This window comes from Muntiacus reevesi, chromosome 2, assembly GCF_963930625.1.
Source record: "Muntiacus reevesi chromosome 2, mMunRee1.1, whole genome shotgun sequence".
Taxonomy (NCBI): domain Eukaryota; kingdom Metazoa; phylum Chordata; class Mammalia; order Artiodactyla; family Cervidae; genus Muntiacus; species Muntiacus reevesi.
Genome location: NC_089250.1, coordinates 279961458 through 279985601, shown reverse-complemented (window position 1 = coordinate 279985601; position 24144 = coordinate 279961458). Strand labels below are relative to the sequence as shown.

The window sequence follows — 24144 nt, the reverse complement described above, 5'->3', positions numbered from 1 at the left end:
ACATAGCAAGAAAGATATTTAAAATAAAGGCAATTCTTGAGGAGGAAAAACAACAACAACTGAACTTCGAGGATGTTTTCCTCAGAAAGGATCAAAAGAATGCACATAGGGGGTATAGCTCAGTGGTAGAGCATTTGACTGCAAAAGAATGCACATTAATTAAAAATTGAGATGCAGGGATTTCCCTGGTGGTCCAGGGGCTGGGATGCCCTGCCTCCAATGTAGGGGACCCAGATTCAATCCCTGAACAGGGAACTAGATCCCATACGCCACAACTAAGACCAAGCACCACCAAATAAAATTAATTAATTTAAAAAAATTGAGATGCAGTTTCCGGCAGTTTATTTTGGAGTCAAAACTACTCTTTTCAGGGTGAATGCTCTGGAAGTTTGTGTCTTTGCTTTGTTGACAGAAAATTCATGAGTAAATCATAATTTATAATGATTAGAGCTCTATGTTTGGGAATTTCAATAAATTTGAAAACAGAGGAGCATACTTACAGTTTGTTATGCTCTAGCACTCTCAGTATGATCATCTGTATTTAAGAGGAGCAAATTTTATCCCCTAATTTGTAGTCATCCAGTACAGCTAAACTAGGACTGTTTTTCTGTCACATTTCAGGTTCCATATTTCATACATTCTATAACAACATGTCCACTAGTTTGGGGAAGAAAATAGCTGCCCATTATTCACAGTTACAGGGTTAGACTTTTTTTTCTGACCACACTGTGACCCCTGCTTTGGGAGCTTGGAGTCTTAATCACTGAATCATTAATTTTTGCAGGCATCTGGCAGGGGCTAAAACAGACCTATGGGAATGAATCAAACAGGAGCTTAATCTGACAACCAGGAGGTCAGAACGATGGAGTGAGAAAAGATATATGTAAAAGAAAAGATGTATGTAATTAAGTTAATCTGAATGTTTCTGGAAGGATCTACAGCCATAAATGTTTCCTTCTAGATTTATACAAGTGGGTTGGAAACTGTGTTAAATTTATCTTCATATCTATTCCTGCCTGGAGAATTCCATGGATAGAGAAGCCTGGCAGCCTATAGTCCATGGGGTCACAAAGAGTTGGACATAACTGAGTGATGTAACACTTTCACATGTATGTACATGAACAGGAAATAACTAGTTGGTAAAATAGTAATAATTAATTAAATGAGAAAACAGAAAGGCCAGAAATAATTTTGAAGATGTATCAAAAAGATATGTTGGGACTTTCCTGGTGGCCCATGGTTAGAGACTGCCTTCAATGTAGAGGATGGAGGTTCGATTCGTGGGAGGGGAACTAAGATCCTACATGCCATGGTGCAACTACACCCCCACCCACCTCAACTATAGCGCTGCAAACTAGAGTCCACACGTGCTCTGGAGCCTGAATGCCCCAAGGAAGATCCTGTGTGCCACAACAGAACCCAACGCAGCCAAGATTGAATATTTTTTTTAAAATATATGTTTTACATACAAATCATGTTCATTAACTTGAAGTGAGAAGTAACCAATTTTATTTACATCTGAGACACTATCTATCATAGATAGATATTAAGTGTCGTAGGAGGAACAGCATCTCATGGTGACTTCTTGATATCCTGGTTCCATCCATTGAGATTCCTATAGCTCACTCATAATTGAGATGAATGTGTATTCAATCCTCATATGCCTATTTCAAGAGCCTCTTCTTTACCTACACAGGAACTCAGTATAATTCACCTTTACTTAGTTGCCCACGGGATACCTCAAAGGTTCAGGTATCACACACGACCTCACCGGACAAGAACTTTATTGGACCCATCTGTGCTCAGGCATCCAATTATGGAGCTTCATTGATGACATCCCCTTGTGAGGGGATTTGCAGGACACTTGTGCAAGACATACATTCATCGTTGTGCTTACAGACAACAGATGGGCTACGGCCCCACACATTTCAGTGTCATGCCAGCACAGTAAATTTCTTAGCTCCATCCAGTGTTTGTACGGGCTACTCTATTGCTGATGTGGTTAAAGGGCAACTTCTGATTTTGTCAGCTTCCATCAGTCTCAGATGGGCCAAACCTATTGGATCTTTCTGACTTTTAGAGGCAAGATATTCTGCATTGATGACTAAGGGTTTATTTATGCAGTCACTCAAAGATCATCCCACTTTGGGGCCTTTATAAGAAAAAAGTCCTAGAAAGTTCACATGGCCAACCATTCAACAGCTACTTTTTTTTGTGGCTGTGCCACACAGCATGCAGGATCTTCGTTCCTTCGACAAGGGATCAAACCTGCACTCCCTGCACTGGGTACGAGGAGTCTTAACCATTGGGGCGTGAGGAAACTCCCTAATGGGCACTTATTTTGCTGCCTCCTGGAGACTCCTTGGTCGAGCTCTGCACACACGTCCATGCTCTGCAGTCTCTGGGCCCATGATGGCAGTAAGCTACCCAGGGTCTTCTGGTACCAAGTGTTGTCTGTTTCAATGTCACGACATGCCACGTGAGCAACAACTGCTGGAAGCTTACTCAACCCTCATAAAGGAAGGCTTTCAAAGGACCTGAACCTGTGACACTCGGTACCCAGTTACCTGATTTTCTCCGTTACTAAAGCAACACAACACCCGGTAAACCGTGCAACAGCAGGCCTTGATACATGACAGAGCTGTTCCTGGAGCTCTGGTGTGTCCCACTTGCAGGACGAGGTGGCCTCGGTCCTCAGTCTCTTGCCAAAGGTCACAGTACTCTATTGCTGATGTGGTTAAAGGACAGCACTCCTCTCCTTGATGCTGGCTACTTGGGCATACACTTGGGATCAATCAGAAGACTCTTGGGAGTCCTTTGGACTGCAAGGAGATCAAACCAGTCAATCCTAAAGGAAATGAACCCTGAGTATTCACTGGAAGGACTGATGCTGAAGCTGAAGCTCCAATACTTTGGACATTGGATGCAAAGAGCTGACTCACTGGAAAAGACCCTCATTCTGGGAAAGACTGAAGGCAAGAGGAGAATGGGGGGGTGGGGTGCAGAGGATGAGATGGTTAGATAGCATCACCAACTCAATGAATACGAATTTGAGCAAAGTCTGGGAGATTGTGGAGGACAGAGGAAGCTGGCATGGGGTGGCAAAGAGTGGGAAATGACTTGGTCACTCAACAAGTTAACAACGGGAGATCGCACAATTTGCAGTAACGCCACCAGTACATGTACACATGGGATGGAGCTCTCTGGGGGGCTCCATTCAGAAAATTTTGGATACAGTTCCTCAGTCATGTCTGACAGATACTCTGTCAGATGTTAGATGCAGATGTATTTGGCTTTTCTTAACTGGATGCTACTGTTTGGGCGTCACGATCTGGACTAGTGGGTACATGATCTCTGTCCTTCACAGACAAGCAGCAGGTCCAACACATTCACAGCAACAGAATTTCCCCAGACCTTCCCATGATGCCAGAGCCACACACGCCATCCTGATCCTGGTGAGCTTCCTCGACTGTTTTTACTCTCTCTTCTATTTTGACTTTCTGTCGCTATGATTCTAAATCCATGCCAGTGATTGATGGACACTGTGCTACTAGCTTCCTTCACATTTCCCAGCTTCCAGCTCCTTTGTGCTTATCAGCAGTGACACTTGTTTCTCCCTTTGCTTTTCCTACTCTTGTTAAACATCTGTAAGTTTTCTCTCATTTTGGCATTTGGATCAATTACTCATTGTTTTTTTTTTTTAATTAATTTTTACTCTTTTCTGCTACATCCTGGGGGTAAAATGGTTAAGAAGTATATTCCTGCCTTCTATTGCTAAGAGTGAAAAACTTAAGTTATATGGTAATTAACTAACCTAATTATGCTTCATTATCTAGTAGGGTGCCCTGGGAAAATGGAAAGAAACATCAAACTGGGAGATACAATTTGTTACCATGTGCTTGTTTACACCACAGGGACAGGATCCACTTTGTTCCCCCACCAGACACCTCCCATTCAGGAATGTTTATGAAATGAAGGAAATTCATCTCAGGTAGGCCACTGACTCATAATAGCTGCAAGCCCTGACTGGCATTTTTATTTCTAGTCCCCATGCTCATATCAGTAGCCAGAGAGGTCATGGCCAAAGTGATATGGCACGTGTGGTTAAGCTGCCAAGTGACTATTTCTTTCTCATGTAGCAAAATATACTAGCTCCTCATGTGATACTCAAGTTTGTCCTGCCTCTCTGTGAAAACAAACAACAATCAAGAGCCACACATCCTCCACATGGCTGAACACCCCTGGAGGCAGTTTCTCTTCCTTCATCATCACAGCACCAGGCAACCAGAGGCCACCCCTATAGCATGAAGTCCAAAGTTATTCAAAGCAAGCAATCCTAAGGTGTTCATCCCACTCTGCCAGGCCTTGCCCATAGAACCTTAGCAGACAGTGGTCTGAACACTTCCCACTCCTGCCTTGTCTCATGACTACCCTGATAACTTTCCCATGTGTTTCCAGGATCTGTGAGCATCAATGTTTTCCTGTTGTTGTTTTTTCCTTATAGCCACACCTGACTGATCACCTCATAAATAATACAAATCACTTTCATAGAAACTCCCTTTATTAAATGTCTGGTGGTTTGCACCATCCAGAAAATACAATGTTAACAATTCTCTGTGGAAAATTCACCTGTTTATTTTTTAATTTTTAAATTTTTTTATTTTTAATTGCAGATTTACAATATTATACTAGTTTCAGGTGTACAGCACAGTGATTCAGTATTTTACAGATTATACTCCGCCAAATATTATTATACAATAATGGCTATAATTCTTTATCTGATACAATATAAACCTGTTGCTGTTTTATAAATAGGGTTTTTTTTTTTTTTTTTTTAAATAGGGGTTTTTAATCTCTTAATCCCATACACATCATTTGTCCCATCACACTTCTGTCTCTCCTTTGATAGCCATTAGTTTGTTTTCTGTATCTGTGTAGTTGCTAAGTCATGTCTAACTCTTTGAGACCCCATGGACTGCAGCCTGCCAGGCTCCCCTGTCCACGGGACTCCCCAGGCAAGGACACTGGAGTGGGCTGCCATCTCCTCTCCAGAGACCATCCTGACCCAGGACTGAACCCGCATCTCCTGCACTGGCAGGCAGGTTCGTTAGCAGTGAGCCACCAGTGAAGCCCCTAAACCTGAGTTTGTTTCTGTTTTGCATGTGTATTATTTTGTATTGTTTTAAAATTGCACATAAGAGATGTCATACAGTATCATAACAAGTCTCTTCTTCACTCCTGGCTGTGCTAAACCCAGTGCAATGCTGTGGGACGGAGGTGCTGGGAACAGAGCATTACTAGGTAGATAATGGGATCATTCATTCACAGGAAAGCCATGAATGTTGCTTTTCAGTGGATAGTCATGACCACTGAGCATGGAGCGCAGTGTATGAGCAGGACTCTTGAGGAGGGGGGCAGGGACAGAGGATGGATTAGGTCTTCTTTGAGTTCCCAAAGCTGGGCTGGAAGGGAAAGAAGATTACAGTGACCAGACTCCTCTTGTCCTGAAAATAGGCAACCTGACACTGAATCCCAAATATCTGTCCATTGCTGGGAGGTAATAATTAGAAAACACAGCCTCTCTGTGCCTCAAATTCCTCCCTAGAAATAGTCCATTTGCTGCCTGATGACTGCACTTGTGCCCTCCCATGCTGTTACCCACCCCCAACTCCAACATTAGTGCTGTCCTCATTAGCTGCATTCATAAGTCCCCTTCTCCAGTGTGAACTCTCTGATAACCAAATAGACCTGGATCCACTATTAAAATTTCCCACATTCACTGCACTCAAAAGGCCTTTCTCCAGTGTGAATTCTCTGATGATCAAAAAGACTGGACTTATTAATAAAAGATTTCCTGCATTCACTGCACTCATAAGTTCTTTCTCCACTGTGAACTCTGATGATACTGAAGGCCAGAGCTAGCAGTAGATTTCCCACATTCACTGAACTTATAAGGTTTTTCTCCACTGTGAACTCTCTGATGATACCGAAGGCCATAAGTAGCAGTAAAAGATTTCCCACATTCACTGCACTCATAAGGCCTTTTTCCATTGTGAACTCTCTGATGACGAAGAAGGCTCGAACTGCTAGTAAAACATTTTCCACACTCATTGCATTTACAAGGCCTTTCTTCAGTGTGAACTCTCTGATGATTGCGAAGGCTCAATCTAACGATGAAAGATTTCCCACATTCACTGCACTCATGAGGCCTTTCTCCACTGTGAATTCTCTGATGATACCAAAGGCTAGAGCTAGCAGTAAAAGATTTCCCACATTCACTGCACTCGTAAGGCTTTTCTCCAGTGTGGATTTTCCCACTGGAACTGAGTTGCTGCATTTGATTAAAGGATGTCCCAGAGTCACTGCCCTTATACAGCACTTCCCCGTTGTGAACTTTCTGATGATATCGGATGCCAGCCAGAGTTATGAAAGATTTCCCACAGACATTACACATATAAGGCCTTTCTCCTTTATGAATTCTCTGATGTCTATGGAAATTGGAGTTGTTGATAAAAGACTTCCTACATTCATTGCACTTATAAGGCCTTTCTCCAGTGTGAATTCTCTGATGATCAAAAAGACTGGACTTATTAATAAAAGATTTCCTGCATTCACTGCACTCATAAGTCCTTTCTCCACTGTGAACTCTGATGATACTGAAGGCCAGAGCTAGCAGTAGATTTCCCACATTCACTGAACTTATAAGGTTTTTCTCAATGGTGAACTCTCTGATGATACCGAAGGCCATAGCTAGCAGTAAAAGATTTCCCACATTTACTGCACTCATAAGGTTTTTCTCCACTGTGAACTCTCTGGTGATACCGAAGGCTAGAGCTAGCAGTAAAAGATTTCCCACATTCACTGCACTCATAAGGTTTTTCTCCACTGTGAACTCTCTGATGATACCGAAGGCCATAGCTAGCAGTAAAAGATTTCCCACATTCACTGCACTCATAAGGCCTTTTTCCATTGTGAACTCTCTGATGACGAAGAAGGCTCGAACTGCTAGTAAAACATTTTCCACATTCATTGCACTTATAAGGCCTTTCTTCAGTGTGAACTCTCTGATGATTGCGAAGGCTCAATCTAACGATGAAAGATTTCCCACATTCACTGCACTCATGAGGCCTTTCTCCACTGTGAATTCTCTGATGATACCAAAGGCTAGAGCTAGCAGTAAAAGATTTCCCACATTCACTGCACTCATAAGGCTTTTCTCCAGTGTGGATTTTCCCACTGGAACTGAGTTGCTGCATTTGATTAAAGGATGTCCCAGAGTCACTGCCCTTATACAGCACTTCCCCGCTGTGAACTTTCTGATGATATCGGATGCCAGCCAGAGTTATGAAAGATTTCCCACAGACATTACACGCATAAGGCCTTTCTCCTTTGTGAATTCTCTGATGTCTATGGAAATTGGAGTTGTTGATAAAAGACTTCCCACATTCATTGCACTTATAAGGCCTTTCTCCAGTGTGAATTCTTTGATGTACATAGAAAGAGGATTGATGGGTAAAACATTTTCCACATTGAGTGCATTCATATGGCCTTTCTCCAGTATGAATTCTCTGATGTCCAATGAAACGGTTCTTATAGGTAAAAGATTTATCACATTCCTTGCACTGATAAGGCCTTTCTCCAGTGTGGATTCGCCTATGAATCCTGAGATACTTTCTTTGGCCAAAGGATTTCCCACATTCAGTGCACTCGGAAGACCTTTGTCTAATGTGACCTTTCTGGTGGTGAACATGGTTACTTTTGTGAGTGCCGCTTGTGAACTCAGTAGACCGTTCACTAGTGAGGATTCTCTCATCTTGAACAAGTATGTCTGTGTGGTTGGAGGCTTTCTTGCCTTCTCCCCAGCTCTGATGACTTTTTCCACTGTGAAAAACAGCTTCACACTCCTCACTGTTGTTTTGTTGATTCCTGGTGTTTTTGGTCTGTGGCTGAACTCCCATGTTGGCCACAAATTCCTTCCCAATCTCACTGTATGGGGAGAGACTTCCTGATGCATGGATTGTGCAGCTCTTCAAAAATGAGAGTTTCCCCTTAATATACTGTAAAAGATTCTCTCTCGTGTGCTGCTTCTGGTGCTGCTGAATGTCTGCAGTGAAACAGAACTGTTTTCCATGTGTCCCACATGAGTATGCTTTCTGTCCACTATTTGTTCCCTGCTCTTCAGTCAAGTGCAAAATGTTTCTCAAGACCAGGATGCATATCTTACAGGGCTGGACATTCTCAGCAGACGAATCTGCCCTGGGAGTCCCAATCTGTGACACTCCTACCGATTTGCTCTGTTCAAAAGGTGTGTCTTCATCCCCAGCTCCAGACCAAGAACCTGAAAACAATAGTGAAGTCCATATTGAGTTTAGTACAGGGAAATGACAACGTCACAACTGTACATCTGACACTTGAAAGAACGAGTCCACAAGACTGTGTTCAGGAAATGGAGTTAGGGTCAGACTGAGGAAGCAGCTGGTCTATGTTACAGGGCTTTAAGGTCACAGAATAGATGAGGTCTCAGCAAACATAGGATGCAAGGATTGGGTATGGAGAAAGGGTGAAAGGCCTTTTCTATAGTTCACTTTTATCAATAGCTTCTGCCTAGACCACAACAGCTGGTGACCTTTTCTCTGCAGAACTGTACATCCAGGCCTCAGAAAATCTAACTGGAACAGGTACCTGGTGTTTAAGGAATATTAAGGGATAGTCCCTTGTTTCCGGACATAAACAGTGTCAGAAAAATACTCTGGAGAAAACAATGTGAAGACCAATGAGATAAACAGTTTAGAGAGGTGGGAGGGAATTAATCCCAGGCTGGAGTCAGAATGAGAATGACAAGCAGGGCTTCCCTGGTGGCACAGTGGGTAAGGATCCACCTGCCAATGGAGGGGACATGGATTTGAGGCTGGGTCTGCAACGATTCCACATGCTGTGGAGCAACTAATACCATGCACAGCTACTGAGCCTGTGTGCTACAATTACTAAAACTTGCAGGCCTAGAGCCCATGCTCTGCAATGAGAGAAGCTACCACAACGAGAAGCCTGCGTACCACAACAAAGAGTAGCCCCCACTTGCCACAACTAGAGAAAGCCCTTGCAAAGCAATGAGGATCCAGCCAAAAATAAAATAAATGGATAAATAAATAATGAGAAGTATAAGAAATTGCAAGTTGGTAGTGTCAAGAATGGAGAGAAGACTATAAAGATGACTTGTGGTCACTGGTAATCACACTAAAAGCACTAGTCAAACAGGATAGGTTCCTGGAATGACTTGAACACAGACCCGACATTAAGCTATACCAGCTGCCATTCAACTTGGCCAGGCTAACTGCAAGTGCTTTGTGCTGAGACCAGAGTCATGTCCATCCTGCAAAGCATGAAGGACTGTCCACTCTCAGTTCAACAACTACATGGAAGGCAAATGATACAACTCTTAATAGAACAGCAGGTCAGGTGAGTGGCCAACACCAGCCCAGAAGAACTCAGCACACAAAAAGGGACAATATTTAAATACTGCAAAAAGAAGCTCTGATGCAACCAGATGAAAGGATATGCAGCAGATGGAATACAAAAAGTTAGGATTCCATGTCCTTGCCTTAACAATAACTGTGCTGAAAGAATCCAATAAATGTAGCTCTCGGAACTCGAATCTATTGAAGATCTGCAGTTTCCCAAGTTAAATTTATTTCAGTCAAATTCAGTTCTCAGCCTCTGGAGCTGCCCATTCCCCAACCCAAAGTCCCATGGCGGGCTACTGTGTACATGTTTTTAGAGCAGACTGCACATGCTTTTTACGAGCCAGTGTGGAAAATAAGGAAGGACCTAGTTAGTCCTCCAGATGTCAGTGATCTAATATAGTCTGACTGCTGGCTGCTGCTCCTGAATGCATGTGAGTAATACAGAGGTGGACACTCATTGCTGTAAATGGTACCACTGATACATAAATCTCCTCTCCCTCTGGCTGAAGATTTTACCAGCCCGTGTCTCACCGCCTCCTCTTCATTTTTCTGTTTTTTCCCTTTTGAGAGTGACACATTTGAGGACTAAGGCAATCAAGAGCAAACACTGGGCTTCCCTGGTGGCTCAGTGATGAAGAATCCGCCTGTCAATGCAGGAGACACAGGTTCAATCTCCTGTCTGGGAAGATCCCACATGCTGTGGAGCAACTATGTGCATGTGCCACAACTACTGAGCCTGTGCTCTACAGCCTGGGAGCCGCAACTACTGAGCCCACGTGCCGCAATTACTGAAGGCCACACACCCTTGAGCCCGTGCTCTGCAACAAGAGAAGCCACAGCAATGAGAAGCCCATGCACTACTAGAGCGCAGCCCTTGCTCACAACAACTAGAGAAAAGCCTATGTATCAATGAAGACCTGGCACAGACAATAAATGAATTAAAAAAAAAAAAATCATAAAAGACAACCACTTATATTGTGGAAATTTAAGTCATGGTGCACCCCCAAGGAAAAGCACACTGAGAGGCCTGTCAGTTTACATCTCATGTCAATATACAGGAAAGAGACACCCTAAAAACATCAAAAACAAGGAGAACCCCCCACCCAGCAAACCCTGGTTAATGGCAAGCACAGTATCTCCAGACTTACAACCATGAAATGCCAATGTTCAGTTTTCAACAACAAAAACTCACAAGGCATACAAAGAAGTGGTTGTCTTTTATGATTTTTTTTTATTATTCATTTATTGTCTGTGCAGAATAAACAAGAAGACCCACATTGTGGCATATTATAATCAAACTGCTGAAACTCAGAGAATCTCAGAGAATCTTGAAATCAGTGAGAAGTGACTCATCACAGACAAAGGGTCCCAAACAATATCACTAGCAGATTTCTCATGGGAAACCTGGGAAGGCCAGAAGACAGTGGGCTGATATGCTCAGAGATGGCTGAAGGAAAAAAACCTGCCAGCCAAGATTCCTTCAAAAATGAAGGAGAAAGTAGCATATTCCCAGGTAAACAAAAGATGAGGAAGTTCAAGAAATGCTAAAGGGAGTCCTTCAAGTTGAACTGAAAAGACACTAACGAGTAAAATGATATAGACAAAGCTGTATAGAAGCAGAAAAAAAATTTTTTTTTGGCCTGCCAGCATGGCTCTCAGTACTTTAGTTCCAGACCATGGACTGAACCCAGGCCCATGGCAGTGAGACTGCAGAGTCCTAACCACTGGACCACCAGGGAATTCCCAGAATAATTTTAATGTTATTGATGGTAAGCTGGTATAAATTAAAATTAATATGCTCTAGCTTTAGGATATTAAATGTAATCCCCATGGTAAATAGCAAAAAAAAAAAGTTTTATAATGTACACAAAGAAAATGAAAAGGGAATTAAGATATTTCACTACAAAAAAAAATTAACTAAATACAAAAGGAGAAAATAACAAAAAGTAAGGAATGACAAAGCTTCAAGGCGTATATAGAAAACAAAGAGCAAGACGAAAAAAAATACCTCTCATCAATAACCGCTTTAGAGTAAATAGATTAACCTCTCAGAGCAAAACACAGACTGGCAGAATAGATTTAAAAAAATGATCTAGCAAACTCCCTGGCAGTCCAGTGGTTAGGATTCTGCACTTTCACTGCTGAGGGCATGGGTTCAATCCCTGGCCACAGAAGGAAGAATTCACAGGCTCTGTGGCACAATCCAAGACAACAACAACAACAACTGTATGCTGTTGACAAAACACAAGTTGAAACTGAAATGTAGATAAAGATATTTCATGCAAATAGTAACAAAAAGCACACAGGAGTAGCTATAAATCATACCAAACAATAAAGATTTTAAATCTAAAAAGACTATGAAGGACATTAATTTTGAGAAGATTCAATGCAACATGAGGCAATAAGTATAAATATTCACACACTCAAATGGTAGATCACCGAAATACATGAAGCAAAAACTAACAATCAAAAGGAGAAACAGACAGTTTTACACTAATATCTGGAAACTTCAATACTCTATTCTCAGTAATGGATAGGAACAATAGATCTAATTAGATAAAGTTTATACCAACTAGCCTCTCTAACCACAACAGAATGAAGATCCATAACATAACATATGGAAAACTGAAACATCTACAAATTTCTGGAAATAAACAGGTTCAAGAAAATAATCACAAGGGAAATCAGGGAATATTTAATAGACTAATGGAAACAAAACAGCACGTGCTACAACTACAGGATGCAGCAGGGGCAGGAAGGAGAACACTCACAGCAAAGGATGCTTATGTTGCAAAAGAAGTATCGGGAGGGAGGCGGGAGGGGGGTCACGTAAACCCAGGGCTGATTCATGTCAATGTACGGCAGAAACCACTACAATACCGTAAAGTAATTAGCCGCCAACTAATAAAAATAAGTGAATATATATACATACATATATATAAAAATCAAAATCTATCTTGACAACTTGATAAACTACCAAAAAAAAAAAAAAACCAAATTAAATAGACAAAGCATTCTGAAAAAGGAAATGATAAAGATCAGACAAATAAAATAGCCAGAACATTCTGTTCTTCTTAATAAGGCTAACTGACAAGAAAAGAAAGTGAAGTCGCTCAGTTGTGTCCGACTCTTTGTGACCCCGTGGACTGTAGCCCACCAGGTTCCTCCATCCATGGGATTCTCCAGGCAAGAATACTGGAGTGGGTTGCCACTTCCTTCTCCAGGGGATCTTCCTGACCCAGGTTTCAAATCCGAGTCTCCTGCATTGGGGGCAGATGCTTTAACCTCTGAGTCACCAGGGAAGCCCAACTGACAAGAAAATCAAGTGCTCAATTCCAGCCCTCTCTACACATTGCTGTCCCACCTAATGGAAGGAAAATAAATTGAAAGTAACTTGTGAAGTTCATAGTCCAGACACACAAGCTTATTAAAAGACTGATAAGTAAACATGCTATAAATGCTTCCAGTACTGTGCAGGCTTCCCTTCTCCACATCTTACCAACACATGAATAAAGGCCTATTTATAGCGGTTCCTTTTACCCCATACATCATGCCAGTTATCAACAAAAAATTACACAGCATACTAAATGGCGAAAAGCAATATGAACAAAGGAAACTTCAAAACCAGAATCAGCTATCACAAGGATGTTGTAATTATCAGACTGGAAATACAAAACAAGTATGATATATATGCTAACTAATGTTTGGTAGACTTGGGAGTTTGTGATGGACAGGAAGTCTGGCTGCATGCTGCAGTCCACAGGGTCGCAAAGAGTTGGACATTTGAGAAATGGAAATTCAAAGAAAGAACTCAAAATTCTAGAAGTCAAAAGACTACAAAAGACATGAAGAATGAATATGATGGGCTTATTGACACACTGGACACAGCTGAGGAAAGAATCTCTGTGCTTGATGTTCTCTTTGTAGAAACTTCCAAAACTGAAAAGCAAAGAGAAAAACTAAAGAAAGAAATGCAAATCAAAACTACAATGAGGTACCACCTCACACCAGGCAGAATGGCCATTTATTAAGAAGTCTACAGGGGCTTCCCTGGTGGTCCAATGGCTAAGACTCCATGCTCCCTTGCTTACCAAAAAAAAAAAAAAAAGAAACCTTCATGCTCCCAATGCAGGGGGCCCAGATTCCATCCCTGGTCAGGGAATTAAGATTCCACAAGCTCCAGATAAGAGTTTGCATGTAGCACCTAAAAGCTCCCGGGTATCCCAATTAAGACCCAGAATAGCCAAATAAATACTTACATACACACATATTAAAAATAAAAGTCTACAAATAACAAATGCTGTTGGTGTAGCCGTTATGAAAAACAGTATAGATGTTTCTCAAAAAGTTAAAAGTAATGTTGCCATTATGATCCATCAATCTAATTCCTGGGCATATATCCAGCCAAAAATTATAATTCAAAAAGAGATAGACTCGTATGTTCACAGCAGTCTAGTCAGGCCCATGAAGATAAAAACAGAGAACACAAATTAATAACATAAAAAATTCAAAATAAAACATAACTGTAGATACCATGGAGAGTAAAAGAATAATAATGAAAAATACAAGCAATCTCTAACCCCATGAATTTGATCACCTAGATGCAAGGGATCAATTCCCTGAAAGACAGTCTACCAAAACCCACACAATAGATAATCTGAATAGGTCCATGTCAATTAAAGAAAATGAGTCAAAAAAAAAAAAAAAAAAAAGAATCAAGGGGCCTCACTGGGGTTCCAATGGTTAAGCTCTGTGCTTCCACTGCATGGGGCATGCATTCAATTCCTGGTCAGGGCCTAAGATCCTCCATGCTATGCATTGTGGCCATAAAGAAAAAAATGAGTCAATAATTAATAACCTCCCAAAAAAGAATCTAACTGGCTCAGAGTGTTTCACTGCTTAATTCTTCCAAACATGTAATGAGAGAATGTATTATACAATTATCTACGATCTCTTTCAGAAGACAGAAACAAACGGATACCTCCCAACTCATTCTGTGAGACCAGTATTACTTTAATACCAAACCAAAAACATTAAAAGAAAACTATAGAATAATATCTCTCATGAACATACACACAAAAAATTTAACAACTTTTAAAAATCGATTAAAACACTGTATAAAAAGAATTATATACCATGATCAACTGAGCAAGTGAAACTGGTTTAATATGTGAAAGTCAGTTAACATAATACCTATCAATACTTAAAAACACAATCTCATCAACTGATGCAGAAAAAGGACTTTACAAAATCCAACCTGCATTTATGATATATTAAAAAAATACATCTACTAGTAAACTTAAATTAGAGGAAAAACTTCAAATTGATAACCTCAATAAAACCCTCTAGCTATCATTATGCTTATTAGAGAAAAACTAGCTTTCCCACTAAGATGAATAAGAAGGAAGGGTGTTCTCTCTTACCACTCCTTTTCAAATTTTTATTGGAAGACAACTAATACAATGAGATGAGGAGTTTATACAAAAGGTATATTGATTGGTATCAAGTTATATAAGTTTTTATATTTGGGAATATTTACCCTTTAAATATATGGCTTGCAAATATTTTCTCCCATTAGGTAGGTTATCCTTTGATTTTGTTGATAGTTTCTTTTGCTGTTTAGAAGCTTTTTAGTTTAATTAGGAAAAGGTGTACTGATTGGGAAGGAAGGAAAATTGTCTTCACTCTCAGATGACATGATCAGGTACATCAAAAACCCCCAATATAGACATCCTGCCAAAAATATCCTAGAACTAAGAAGTAATTACAGGCCATTCTCCCCTTCTGAGATGGCCCACATTCTGAGTGTATCTCTAAATAAGCCTGCTTTCACTAAAGAACAACAAAGTTTTCAGGATACAAAGTTACACTATAAAAACCAATCACTGATCTACATACCAGCCCCACAAAAAACTGAAATTTGAGGCTAAAACTCAATACCATGTACATTAGTACAAAAAAAGAGAGAAAGAAAGTGATATTTAGTTATAAATCTACCAAGATACGTCGTACAAAGGGCAAAAGCTTCAAAATGTTGAATTTGGGCATGATTTCTTGTCTATGACAACAAAAGCACAAGCAACAAAATAATAAACGAGATACTGGACCTCAAAAAAATGAACATTCTTGTTTGTTTGTTTCATACTTTTAACTTAATGTCATCTGTCAATTATACCTCAAGAAAGGTATAGGGAAAAAGGAAAAAACTGATCTATTGTACATCACAGGGAACTATTATCATAGTAAAAAGGCAACCACAGAGTACAACAAGGAATTTATATCTAGAATATATGGAGGAAGTCTAGAACTCAACAACTAAAAAACCAATCTGATGAAAAAAAATGGGAAAGGAACCTGAATAGATATTTTTAAAAGATATACACAGGAATTCCCTGACATTAGAGTGGTTGAGACTCTACACATTCACAGTCATAGGCCCAGGTTCAATCCCTGGTCGGAGAACTAAGATCCCAGAAGTTAATGTGGCTTGAACAACAACAAAAAAAGATATACAAATGGCCAATAAGCAGACCATAATGGAAATACAATGGAAATGATAAAGATATACCACTACACATCCATTAGATGGTAACCATCAAAAGACAGAAAATAACGCTGCAGGCATGTATGTAGGGAAACTGGAACCTTGGAAAAGGTTGTGGGAAGAATAGCTCACCATCTGTTTAGCAGTGCCCATGTCAGTGACAACACTCTTCTGTACAGACAGGCACAAATAAATGTCAGATACATGGTGACCATGGTCCACATGTAAGAAAGACAGAGCTGTCCCTGGGGAAAAGAAGAAAGGCAGAGTCTAGCTCAGGAGGATAGAGGAGGGAGTGCGCGCCTTACCCAGCATGCATACAAGTGCAAAGTTCTCCAACATGACATCAAGGTACAGTTGTATCTGAGCCTCATCAAGAAGACACCATTCTTCCTGGGAGAAGTACACAGCTACATCCTCAAAGGTCACACGGCTCTGGTATAATAGGGACAAATAAAATCATGAACAGTCTCACACCTTCCATCTTCTCACACATCTCCCCTACTGTCCAACCTGATGGATTCTCCTGATACCTGGGAAAGAAAAACTCCCTCCCCTGATCTGAACTTCCTGTTGCCTCTGGAACACACAGGCATTTAATTTCAAGTTGAAATTCTGCTCTTCCCTGTTGTTTATTCCCACCAGAAAAAAAAGACCCACAATTACCTTAACCAGCTTAGCCTCACCTCAAAGCACTTTGATATACTGGTATGGGTTTCACTGTTCCATACTTCCTCCATAGAAGCAGTGTGCACTCACCACCTCAGGCACAGGGTTACCAAGGTCCCCAACCCAAAGTGTTGGGAGAATGGCAGGTTAAGAGCCCCAAGACCCTCCTCAAGTACAGAAAATGTGTGCGTGAGAGTGTGAGCACGTAAGGGACTGGGACAACCTCCATTTACTAAATGTTCTTTTGCAGCTGTGGGAATCTGTGGGAACATGCAGACCACAGAGCGAAGTGACCAGGGCAGTGCTCCAGAGGCTCAGGACTTGCCAGGGCAGCTGCCTGGTACCAGAGCCAGATAACCTCAGGCTGACTGGCTAACATCTCCTGTGTGACTCCATCCTCAGTACTACCTTTTATCAGCTGTGAGCTTTGAGAAGCCACACTCTTCATTGCTCAAGTCCTCATCAACAGCTACAGACTTTTCTTCCACTGAACAGGCCTTGGAGAACTTTTAAAAGCCCAGAGATCATGTGCTTCCTTTACTCAAAACTCTCCAGCACTCCCAGCACCCTAAGAAGAAAGGTACAACCTCTCATCTGCCACTCTAGGTGCAGCCTGCCTCGAACTTTGTTTTTTGAAGAAACAGGATGGACTCCAGGTTCCCCAATGTTCCTGGTTCAGTTGCATCTCCAAGCCTCACCCACACCACATTACACCTGTGGTCAGAAAGAGAGACACCACCCCTGAAGGCCTCACTGCACTGGGCCAGGCTCATGAGATAAAGTGTGAAAAATGGGACATTTCCTGCCATATCGGTAAACAAAAAAGATGTCACAGTGATCAGCGATTGCAGCCCTCTAGTGTGAGCCACTGAGCCCTAAGGGAATTCAGGAAGGAGAATACCTGCCATTTAGCAGCCAGCAGACTAGTCACTCTTATGCTGAGTCCCGAGAAACTCAGGATATGAAAACACAGGATACTTGCCACAGCTAGCCGAGGTGCATATCAAAGGAGTTGTGGAGCCCTATACTGAGAGGATAGGACAATATCTCCAAAATTAGCGAAGCTTGAGGGCAACCATTGTCATGTTTGTTATGAGCCGTTCTGTTCCTAACTAGCCAGCTCCAGCCTCCATATGACATAACATACAGAATCCTGACTAATGACCTAACATACCCCTCTCCACAGGAATTTTCTTTTCATTGAGGTTATAAACAGTCCGCAAGCCCTTGAGCCACCCGCTGCCCTGACAGTCTCCTGGCGGCTCTCCCTGGTCAGTTAGGAAGTCCACCCTCTGTCTTTGCAGCGCCCTTCTCTACCTCTCCTCTTTGTTCTCAATAAATTCGCTCTAGTCTAAAATGCTTTGTGTCTGGAAGTTTTTTTTCAACTAGAGCTCAGATTGCCAAGACAGAAATTATTTCAGTGAGCCCAGACTCACATATTTCCATACACAGAAAAGTGCTTAATTCCTTAACTTGGGTTATCTGACTTTCCTTAACAATAATCTTTGGATGTTCAAACACCTGCCCTTTGTTGCAAAACTTACATATAAGTTGGCTTTGTTAGGGGAAGAACACTGAAACCGGCGACCCTGGCCAGGTACCATAGTAGCTATTTGCATGAGCTGTTTTACAACAGGAGGTCCTGGTAAGGAACACTGGAACCAATAAGCCACCACCAACAGGGAGAGTTCAGGAAATGTAAAAAAGTGACACCAGGTGTCCAACCACCTCCCAGAATCCTCCTCACTGGCATCCAGCTTGGCTGAACAAGGTTTGCACCACCAGGAAGGACTCTGAGTCAGAATGACTGGATAAAGACAACCAAAGCTAATCCCCTCACCATAGAACTCCAGACTGCAATGCACATGGCAGAGCAGTTCCCCTGGGTTCCCTTACCCTACTGCTCTCTGACCCAGAGTCCCTTCCCAACAAAATCTCTTGTCTGCCAGCACAAGTGTCTCCTAGAACAATCCACTTCCCAGTGTTAGACAGAGCCCACTTTCAGGCCCTGGAGGGAGTCCCCCTTCCTGCAACAGCTTCTCCCTTCACCTCCCAGGGTTCCTTGAGATATATCTTGGGCTGGAAATTCTAAAAATCCCCACGGAATAAAACATAACTCAAATTCTGAGTTGTACTTTTTTTAAGGCCACAAACAACATGAGCGGGAACCTGCTCACCTGGGGAGTTTATGTTCTGGTGGGTAAACGGGCAGCGGAGAACACGGAACTCACTGCACTTACCTGACCGGGGTCCTTCAGGGCAGGCACCGCCATCAGAGCTTCTTTCCACAGAGTGGTGCGGCGAGCGTCCACTGGTCAGGTCGGACTTGGCGCGGACACAACCTGCAGGCGGCAGTGTCGCCAGCTCTTACGCCGTCCCCTATGCAGAGCCTTCGAAGACGCCCCTTGCGCTCTCTCGGCTTGTAACAGGCCTCCCAACACCGCACGCTCAGACCTTCCGTCCAGCTGCACCGACTTGAGAGCAATCAAAATGTCCGCCAGGAAGACACCGGGAGCCCCTCCCCGGAAACGCTCCCTTTCTGTATTTTCATTGGATAAACGTCGCTCCTCCATAGCACAAAACTTCTGGGTAATGTAGTTCTAAGTCCTCAAGGAAGAACGGTCGACACCTGAAACATTGGGGCAGAAAAAGCCAAGCTAAATTGCCAGGAGAGTTGAGAAGTGACCTCTAGGGCTGGAAAAGGAATTCATCCTTCCTAAGGGAGAGGGAAAACCATTAGAACATGTAGCTTTTTTGTCGTTAGGCACAGATTTGATTGTTGTTGATGTAAGAACGCCGCGACAAGACAAATGGGGCGCCGGGGTAGCCAAAGGCTTTTAATGGACAATCGCTCCCGGGCAGAGCTCCCGGGCGCGAGCAAGAAGAAAACGGGAGTCTGCAATCTGCGGGGAGGGGTGGCGATACCTATATACCCCGGCGGATACGGACGTGGCGGGACCAAGGTGCTGATTGGACCTCTAGGTCCCGCGTCGGTTTTTTGATTGGCCGGAGTCTTGGCGCCTTCGCGTCCATCAGTCTGCCTGGCAACGGGCTGTTGATTGGTGGATGTCTGTCCCTGTCAGTCTGCCTGGCAACGGGCTGTTGATTGGTGGATGTCTGTTCCTGTCAGTCGGCCTGGCAACGGGCTTACCTGAAACCTTTCGGCGGCCGGGGGGGGGGGGGCTTCTCTGTCAGCATTTTCTGGCGGGCGCCTTCCCGCCCGCGATCAGCGTGACCTTTCAGTTGAGACTGTGGATCTGGTCAGAAACTCTGCAGTGAGATCTGGGAGGGAGGTGAGGGGCTAAAGGCGGAAGTGGAGATTTTGTTCATACTGCACAAGGTCTTAGACTTTGGCATTGGTGGGGAATAACCATGCGGAATCCGACCTGGTCGCCCTACTGTCGCCACTCAGGTCCCTGTGAAAGGTTGTTGCTGAACGATAAGACGCTGCGATTCTTGGCCTCTGGAGGAGACAAATTCAATCCGGGGCCAGAGACGAGGCTGGATCGCTCAGAGCTTTTATGTAATAAAATTTTATTAAAGTATAAAGGAGCTAGAGAAAGCTTCTGACATAGTGAAAGAATCTGAAAAACACCATGAAATTCCCTGGCCTGTGTAAATTTTCCACTTGCGCAGAATTTTCCGTTTGCAAAATAAGGATAGAGAAATGTAAACGGAACGTCTATAGGTTTCCCAATAACTGCACAAACAAGCCTGCTGTTTTCCAGAACCAACTGACGTCCAGCACCTGTACTCACAGATAAGATTACCCCATGTGATACACATTATGTTACTTTTATGTTACTCATTCACTGTACTGGATGTGCTAACAATGTGGCTTCTGCCTATAAAAGTCAGCTTACACTGCTATACGGTGCGACTCTGCCTCTGAGGAGACTAGAGTCGCCCGGCTTGTGCAAACCGACAATAAAGCCTCTTGCATATTGCATCTGCTGGACTGGTTTATTAAATAGCGGGAGCTCCTCTCCGGAACAGAGACCTGACGTTTGGGTCTTACAATAGGCGTCAGAAGGGGGCAGAAAAAGTACCCCCCTGCTAGTGTTCAGCTGGATGTTATATGGTCACTAGCAGTCTGTTAATGAAAAGAAAGGAATGTCTTAAAACTCAGAATGCACGAGGTCCCTCATCCATAAGATGCATTTTGGGATTCTCTATTGCCTAAAAGAATACCCTAATTATCTGTGTAACTGAATAGAATCATAAATTCTATTATGCTTATTGGGGTATGACCACAAGTCTATTGATAATTGTCCATTGTTAACTACCTAGGCTTAAGGCATATGGATGATGGGTTAACTTTGATTGCATCTTTCTTTTCCTTTGTTCAGACTAGTTTCAGGGAATTTGGGGAGGTGGGTTTGGGCACTTAGGGTATATAAGGTTTGCAGAAAAACTGGTCAGGGTCCTTGGCTAACCAGAGACTCTGCCGTGGGCCCGCTGGTATAATAAACTGCACTCCACTATCTGCATTGTCCTTCTGAGTGAGTTTATTTCCCGGAACCCGTGGCTACAACAATATATCTCAGCATGAGAAGACTATGTGTTGTTTTTGGATGGAGTAAACTAGTAGTCTATAGGTGTCCATATATCCAGTTATATAAAATACGACTGAGCAACTGAACTGAAGTCCATTTTCATATAACACTCTGTGGCTTCCTGGGTGATTTGAATACCTTATGTCAGGTGAGTGTATGCTCCTCGGTTCTGTCTCATCACAACAAAGATTTGGAGCGACGGACATCAAAGCCCTCGACGCATTACCGCTCTCGGGTCTTGGACAGACCGTGTTATAGCTCTCAGGTCTCAAACAGACTGAGTTATAGCTCTTACAGAAAGCAGTGTTACAGCTCTATTTTATTTACAAGATAGCAGGAGAATCCATCCTCGAAGCGTGAAGGCAAGCTAACCCAAAGAAGAGAGTGGAGGAGCACGCCAGCCAGCGCAGGGTGGGGTGGTGGGGGCTTGGGGGGGGGCGGGGCGCATGCGTGCAGGGGAGAGGGAGAAAGAAAGCCCTTTGGATCCTCCTTTTACGTGCTTTTCCTTCCCCTGGGCCTGCCCTGTGCAAATTGGGCTTAGGCAGGAGTGCTGTTTCTTCTACCTGAGGTCTTCACTCCGGTCCTCGGACCTTCCCTTGACCTTCCTTTGTTCTATTTTCAGGGGCTTTTCCCTTCCTTGTCTTTTAGCCACCGCCATTTTGGACTCCTGTTTCCTATTCTAACTGCCTAACACCTTATAATTTTTAAAACTCCTAATTGCTTTCTCTCTTCCTTTTTATTATTTTTCTCAATTGTCCCTCTGCCTCCACAGAGGATTGGTTCCAGGAGTCCCTGCCTATACTGAAATCATTGGATGCTAAAGTTCCATAGTCAGCTCTCTGATTCTGAAGTCTTTGCATTTATGATTCTTCCAAGTATAGATCCTATAGTCATCTGTATTTATTGAAAAATATCTATGTTAAAAAAAAATCCTTATATGAGTGGACCCAAGCTGTTCTAACCCATTATTAGATCCAGGATCTAATATGATTATTAGATATACATATGTACTGTATGATTATTCTAACATTTTGAATATTTAAAATAATATCAACAACACCAAACTCAGATACAGACTAACAATTGATGCTTGCCAAAGAGGGGGGAGGTTCATTGATAAAATAAGTGAAGGGTGTGAGAAGTGATAGATTTCTACTTAAAAGATGATTGAATTTTTGAATGTAATGCACAGCATGATGACTCATTAACAAAACTGTATCTTATATTTAATTAATTAATTATTTATTTAGATGAGTCACTTGTGGGATCTAGTTCCTTGATAAAGGATAGAATCCTCATCCTCTGTAGTGTAAGTGTAGAGTCCTAACCACTGGACCGCCAAGAAAGTCCAAAAACTATACTGTATATTCAGAAGTTTCTAAGAGAGTGGTTCTTAAAAGTTCTCACCATGGGAAAAAAATTGTAACTCTGTTAACTAAACTTAATTTGTTAGTGGAGTGTATATGTGGTACTTAGTCGCTCAGTTGTATTCAACTCTTTGTGACCCGAAGGACAGTAACCTGCCAGGCTCCTCTGTCCATGGAATTCTCCAGGCAAGAATACTGGAGTGGGTAGCCATTCCCTTCTCCAGTAGATCTTCCTGGCTCAGGGATTGAACCAGGGTCTCTTGCATTGCAGGCAGATTCTTTACCATATGAGCCACCGGGGAAGCCAATATCAGATCATGTTATACAGTTTAAAGAAATATAGTGTTCCATTGCAGTTATATGTCAGTGAAATTTTTTAATTCTCTGATGCTCTTACTTTCTCTATGAAACCCAGATTTTTAAAAAAAGTATTTATTTTTATTTATTTTGGCTGCACAGGGTCTTAGTAGCAATATGTGGGATCTAGTTCCCTGACCAGGGATTGACCCCAGGCCCCCTGCATTGGGAGCATGGAGTCTTAGCCACTGATCAGCTGTGAGAGACAAAGGGGCCTAGTCTTAGAGTCGGGATAACATATTAATAATCGCTCAGCCTGAATGCCAAAGAAAGAGCCCAGAGACAAGGACAAAGACATCACAAGGTCCAGGAGAGACACACCACCGTGGTCAGACACAGCAGGCAGGATGTGGCGGTAGGCTTTTTTTTTAACTGGGGAGGATAGGGAGGTTACTTGCTTTAGAGGGAATTGAGGTGAGGTTGGCTCATCAGTTGACAGGGAAACCAGGGAAAAAGCAAGCCACTCATAGTCTCTGAGAAACTCAATGTGAAGTAATTACTATCTAATGACAAAAACAAGGACTATCTGGGGCTAGAGCAAGAAGGTAGGTATTGACAGATGAGGATTTCTTGTTAAGTGAAAGTTCAGGCAGGTGAGTAGGGTATAGGTGAATCGGACTGGTGGGGCAGGAAATATACAAAGAGGAAGAATACAGCCATTTTGGGTGTCCTGATTATCCATCATTGTTTCTCACTTAGTTGCACACCATCACTGACTATGCAGGCAAGACAGCCTTTTCTAAGTTTTTTCTCTCTTGTTCAGCTGTAGCAGGCCTGCCCAGTATCAACTTTCCACATTCCCAGTCAGAATCCTGTAGTCTTTTTTCTTTTCCCTGACCATAATTTATAGATGACTTGAGCACTTCAGGCTGCATGCATTTCAAGAGCGATAAGATAATGTTTTCTTACTTCCAGTTACCAAAGGATGTCAGCTAGATTATCCCTACACTTCAGTGATCAGTATCATTAAAGATTTAAATTCTCTGAAGCACCCACCCCTATTTCGTCATCGACTCCCCATGTCTTTAATGAGGACGGAGGCCCCCGACACGTGATTTCCCAGCGCTCCTCCCAGTGCTTCTTGGCTTTCCTCCTTAGGCTCCCAGTGTGGCGCCATTCCTTGAGGCCTTGGCACTACATTACCCAGAAGAACTTGCGCTAAAGCGAGGTAGAGCCCTTGAAAATTCAGA

The 24144-nt window shown here is 42.5% G+C and overlaps 2 protein-coding genes across 2 annotated transcripts; both read right to left on the bottom strand.

The window, feature by feature from the left end:
• Positions 1-5869: 5869 nt before the first annotated feature.
• On the bottom strand, positions 5870-6454 carry LOC136157721 (zinc finger protein 3-like). The gene has a single exon (XM_065919514.1). The coding sequence runs from the start codon at positions 6452-6454 to the stop codon at positions 5870-5872; it is 585 nt and encodes a 194-aa protein (XP_065775586.1).
• LOC136161795 (zinc finger protein 211-like) lies at positions 6201-24038 on the bottom strand. Its single transcript, XM_065926892.1, has 4 exons — positions 23951-24038; positions 18915-19303; positions 16314-16440; positions 6201-8338 (listed from the first exon to the last, which is right to left on the bottom strand). Exons 2-4 carry the CDS (start codon positions 18945-18947, stop codon positions 6714-6716), a joined length of 1785 nt encoding a protein of 594 aa, XP_065782964.1. The 5' UTR covers positions 18948-19303; positions 23951-24038; the 3' UTR covers positions 6201-6713.
• Positions 24039-24144: the final 106 nt, after the last annotated feature.

Excerpts from the sequence above, each read along its gene's own strand:
- LOC136157721 (XM_065919514.1), bottom strand. The coding sequence starts at position 6,454 with ATGTGTAATGTCTGTGGGAAATCTTTCATAACTCTGGCTGGCATCCGA.
- LOC136161795 (XM_065926892.1), bottom strand. The coding sequence starts at position 18,947 with ATGGCGGTGCCTGCCCTGAAGGACCCCGGTCAG. Across the intron at positions 16,441-18,914 it reads CCCTGAAGGACCCCGGTCAG|AGCCGTGTGACCTTTGAGGA; the intron begins GTAAGTGCAGTG and ends CTATTATACCAG. Across the intron at positions 8,339-16,313 it reads TGCACTTGTATGCATGCTGG|GTTCTTGGTCTGGAGCTGGG; the intron begins GTAAGGCGCGCA and ends TATTGTTTTCAG.